Source organism: Priapulus caudatus, unplaced genomic scaffold (assembly GCF_000485595.1).
Source record: "Priapulus caudatus unplaced genomic scaffold, Priapulus_caudatus-5.0.1 Scaffold1510, whole genome shotgun sequence".
NCBI lineage: Eukaryota > Metazoa > Priapulida > Priapulimorpha > Priapulimorphida > Priapulidae > Priapulus > Priapulus caudatus.
The window spans coordinates 48,599-53,412 of NW_014578571.1; the positions used below are offsets into that span (position 1 = coordinate 48,599).

General features: G+C 46.7%; 1 protein-coding gene across 1 annotated transcript in view; it reads right to left on the reverse strand.

The window, feature by feature from the left end:
- Window positions 1–1,678: 1,678 nt before the first annotated feature.
- The window catches only part of LOC106816858 (N-acetylglucosamine-1-phosphotransferase subunits alpha/beta-like), a 14,568-nt gene continuing 11,432 nt past the window's right edge, over window positions 1,679–4,814 (reverse strand). The window contains exons 10-13 of the mRNA XM_014821501.1: window positions 4,705–4,717; window positions 4,306–4,418; window positions 3,766–3,856; window positions 1,679–3,315 (exon numbers count right to left, since the gene is read on the reverse strand). Of these exons, the coding sequence (XP_014676987.1) occupies window positions 3,235–3,315; window positions 3,766–3,856; window positions 4,306–4,418; window positions 4,705–4,717 (298 nt within the window). The 3' untranslated portion in view covers window positions 1,679–3,234. The remainder of the gene's footprint in view (window positions 3,316–3,765; window positions 3,857–4,305; window positions 4,419–4,704; window positions 4,718–4,814) is intronic.

A 4,814-nucleotide genomic window follows, 5' to 3' on the forward strand; every position in this document is an offset into this window, starting at 1 on the left:
GTGTGAGACGCGGCGGGCAGGGAGAGCGTGTGAGACGCGGTAGAGCTGAGCGTGTGAGACGCGGCGGGCAGGGAGAGCGTGTGAGACGCGGTAGAGCTGAGCATGTGAGACGCGGCGGGCATGGAGAGCATGTGAGACGCGGCGGGCATGGAGAGCATGTGAGACGCGGTAGAGCTGAGCGTGTGAGACGCGGCGGGCAGGGAGAGCGTGTGAGACGCGGCGGGCATGGAGAGCGTGTGAGACGCGGCGGGCAGGGAGAGCGTGTGAGACGCGGCGGGCATGGAGAGCGTGTGAGACGCGGTAGAGCTGAGCGTGTGAGACGCGGCGGGCATGGAGAGAGCGTGAGACGCGAGTGTGCGTCTTCCCTCCTGTGACTCGCGAGTGTTTTCTTCCAGTGTTTTGTGATGGAAGTGTTCCCCGCAGTCAAAAAAAACTAACAATCGTGGGAAATGTTACTTGGATTTTTTGTATATTTTATGTATATAGATGTATGCGCTTCTGCTCTACTCTGCACTGTATTGCAGCAAGTATTGCTTAGTGGCAAGCGGATAAGAGTCTCAAGAGAAATGGCAGGGTTCTTATACTCACTGACCGAAGATGTTCCACCGGATATGACCTTCTTACAATTAATCTGCACGATGTAATGAACATCCTGTTAAATTTTGTGCCTTCGGTGTCAGAATAACATTCCATGCTATGGGTAAATAGTAGATTATATTCGTAGCGTAGCGCTGTGATTTCCCCAAGTAATCCAAAGATTCGAGGTCTTTAGATTGCTTGAGAAACCATACTACCACTGTACCAGGTTACAAATATATTTGTTTCTATATATCGCATGCTGTGTGGGTGTCAGCATGCAATCGATCGCTTTATGCGTACGTCAGTATTATGGTCTAACCGAACGTCGGAGCGTGCCTAACGCAGGTCAATCATTCCTGATTAGTGAATATACTATTTTTTTAACTGCGAGTATGTTTTTGCTTGACAACTGAATGTGTGAATCGTTACGAATATCCCGAAATCAGTACTACTAAAATCCTGCTCGTGGTTCGTGCGCGCTATATTGCTTACGTGTTAACTTAACTTGACTTAACTTAAGGACAGATAACTTCCTACTCTCCTAGCTTAGTTCTATCCTCGCTCTATGCTAGATCTATGCTAGTTCTATCCTCGCTCTATGCTAGTTCTATCCTAGCTTAGTTCTAAGCAGTTCTGCATTTCTAGTCGTCGCGCGTTATCTTGTATTGACAACGGACCGTGTAGTGTGTAATCCGATGCTGTGTGTCCCCCCACCACCTCCACATTCATTCTAACATTATCCAACATATATATGAGTATATATCATGCAGGGAGGCATAGTCACGACCACGCGTGCTGGTCACGTGATATCATGAAAGGTTGGTGGTTTGTCGATCGCTACGGGGCGATTCTAACCGGAACGAATCGCCGCGTCGTGTGATGCTCCCATCGTCATACGGGCCTGTCACGGCCTTCCACTGAATTTACTGTGATACATTTTTGTTTTATTCATTTCAACGTTGCAACGCAATCGCTGTTAAGATGTAATTCCATTGGATGTGTGAGTGCAGAGCACCAGACGCGCGCGCTGCTCTGCTGCGCACAAGGGCATGGAATCGTTGGCTTGGAAAAGTGTCGCAGAGGAATAATAAACGCGATGTTACATGATCGCACGGACTCGCATTGTATTGTACAGACTCGCATTGTATTGTACAGACTTGCATTGTATTGTACAGACTTGCATTGTATTGTACAGACTTGCATTGTATTGTACACATCGCATTCGTCGGTGCTTCGTTCACAATCACACGTACTAACGGCAGGGTGTAAGTAAGCCAGTCTGGGAAAACAAAAATTCGCTCATCTTTCGTACAGAGTCGCCAACTTTTGACAGTTTACTGTAATCGTATAAAATCCAGTAATCATGATTATGTACAGTCAGTATGATATCAGTATATAGTAGTAATGATATTAGGAGAGAATCTAATAGATAGAGAAAACTAGACACAGACTATGTTGTCTCGATCGCACGTCGTGAGTCGCGTACGGTTCCGTGCACTCAAAATGATGATCAATGCAGACTGTAGTAACAAGCAGGTTGATTTACAAGCTTCCCGATCCAATAATTCAGACACACACATGACCGTAGTCCCCGCAACCTAGTATAGAAATAGCTGCAATATTTACAGATTACTCGATTGTTTTCGACACATACAGGCTAGAGCGCATACACAACGTAAGACTCCACACAAAATAACGAAAGAATGGCATTACAGATTTGCATAGATAACCCGCTGCATCCGAGCATTCGTACGAGCGGCCATGTGTAATGGCAATAATACTGGCTGCATCCTCGCAAAATGCCAATGGCATCCAAATCTCTCAACAACACATCAATACTTGGAAGTGAACGATAATCGATGAGAGATGCAAACTGGTCCTCGTTTTTCTTGCCAGCGAAAACCAGATTACGAGAGAACTGTGTACTGGACGTGAACGAACAATAGCACACTGCTCTCAACAGATCAAATATTCAGACACAACCGGGTTCATATTCACCCACCGCTAATTAAAATAAACAACTTAAAAAATTATCAAAACTAGATTTTAAACTTCGTGAATCAATGCCAAAGCAATTATAAACTTAAACGATGGGTGTGACATCAATGTCTTAAAAAAAATATATCCCTGTCAATGACCAATGTCCCATCAATCATAAGCTTGCTTCATTCAAAGTGGTAGCACACACACTCCTCATGGTGTAGTCGTGCGAAACCTAAAATGATTGCGATGCCACCCACATTGCATACGGAATTGGAATGTTGCCAAGAGAGCTGCAATCTTTACCCTTATTTTAGCGTTTTACAAGTGTCCTTGTTTTAGCGTTCACTTGTCTGATAGTCGTCTGCCCGACAACCGTCGGCCTGTCGTCTCGTCGCCGCGTAGGGAGTATTTACACAGGTTGTCATGGCAACGGTCTTCGCCCGTCTCTCTGTGACTTGCGCACGTCTTCAGCGCTTAATTTTACCATCTCTTACTTCACACACCCCACCCCATCCGTTCGTGGACACCCCCCCCCCCTATTCTCTGTTCGTGTTGCTCTCCTGCTCGCGTCATAGACCACGGAAGTTTGACGAGTTGGCACGATCGCTTCTCGTCTGCTGCTGCCGTCGCCGGACGGACCCATCAGGCGATCTTTCCGGAGGACAGCGTTGGTCATACGTTCATTCTGCTGCCGTCGCCGGGGCTTCCCGATTCCCTCCTCGTCCGCCAGACGCGCCTGCTCACGGCGGAAATCTGAAACGCGCGCACACACACGACGTCATCGACAGGACCTCAGAAGCGGAGACGGCCGTTCGAGGATTCTGGATCCGGATCCAGATCGAAAGTAATAGGAGTTTGAAATTCATGGATCTGGATCCAGATCGGAATTAATAAGAGTTTGCAATTTATGGATCCAGATCCAGATCGGAATTAACGGGAGTCTGCCGATTATGGATTCGGATCCAGATCAGAATTAATAGGAGTTTGAAATTCATGGATCCGGATCCAGATCGGAATTAATAGGAGTTTGTAATTCATGGATCCGGATCCACATTGGAATTAATAGGAGTTTGCCGATTCTGGATCCGGATCCAGATCGGAATTAAAAGTGTAAAGGCACGGTGCGACGGAGCCACTCTACACAGCGTCATTTCACGTGGCAGTTATGGCAACTTTACTTTTTATTGTCGTGTTCACACATACCTGCTGGGAGCAGAAGGAAGCCGCAGAGAAGCAGACAAGGAGGAACAAGCAGAGGTAGGTGATTGCCTTCAGGATGTCTCTGTAAATCCGCCTAAAAAAAACCGACAACACGTATAAAGACACAGGGCGCCCGCCGCTAGATCGCGTGCATACTTCGTCCACGTTACTCGGTGGTTTCTAGTACGCGTTCTCGAGATTTTATAATGGCAGCCTACCCATGTGATGTCTATTGCCTGCTTTAGATTCCGTTCGTCATTTAAAATTAGGATCAAACTATAGACAAGGTGAAATTTGATTCATAAAAAGAGTACTTCCATGCGAGGTTGCTACAACACCTTACAGCTATACTATGAAAATAATCTATAGTTTGAGACATATAATCGACAAATAAATAATATTATATTTAAATCATGGGGACTTATGGGCTAAGTCGAGTTGAGGTAAAAGAACACTGACCAGAAATCAATTTGGCACACGCGCCACACTGCTGGTAAACGATAACTTGGCGCCACCTGTTGGGAGGAATAATTAAGAACTCACCACGACCTGAGCTCGGCCATGTGTAGAAACCTGTTTCGGTAATCAAGCGGCAGCTCGAACTGACACTGCAGAGGCAACATTGTCTCGTAGAAGTCGTGCAGCAGTGCTTTTACCTACAAGACAGATGCAAGAAATGTACTGAGTACAACATACAGAGCAGACCATACTAGAGGTAATACCATGAACATGTGCATTTATGTGTTATGCTACATTGTATTCCACATGCATTGACACATGTATTACACAAGTTAGTGATAATATAATATATATTAAAATATGATTGTTTGTTACACTTACAGGTCGTTTTCCCACTCACATCCTTTTACCGCTCTCTGTCTCCTACCGACTATCCCCACCTCCTCCCACCTCTCCTCCCGGCGCCGCTCCCCCCATGCTCACCGTGGTTGCCTCCCCCACCTTCCCCCTCCCCCTCCCCCTGCCCCTCCCTCGCCCCTCCCCCACCCTTCCCCCCGCGCACTCACCGTGGTCGCCTCTCCTTGTCCCTCCCC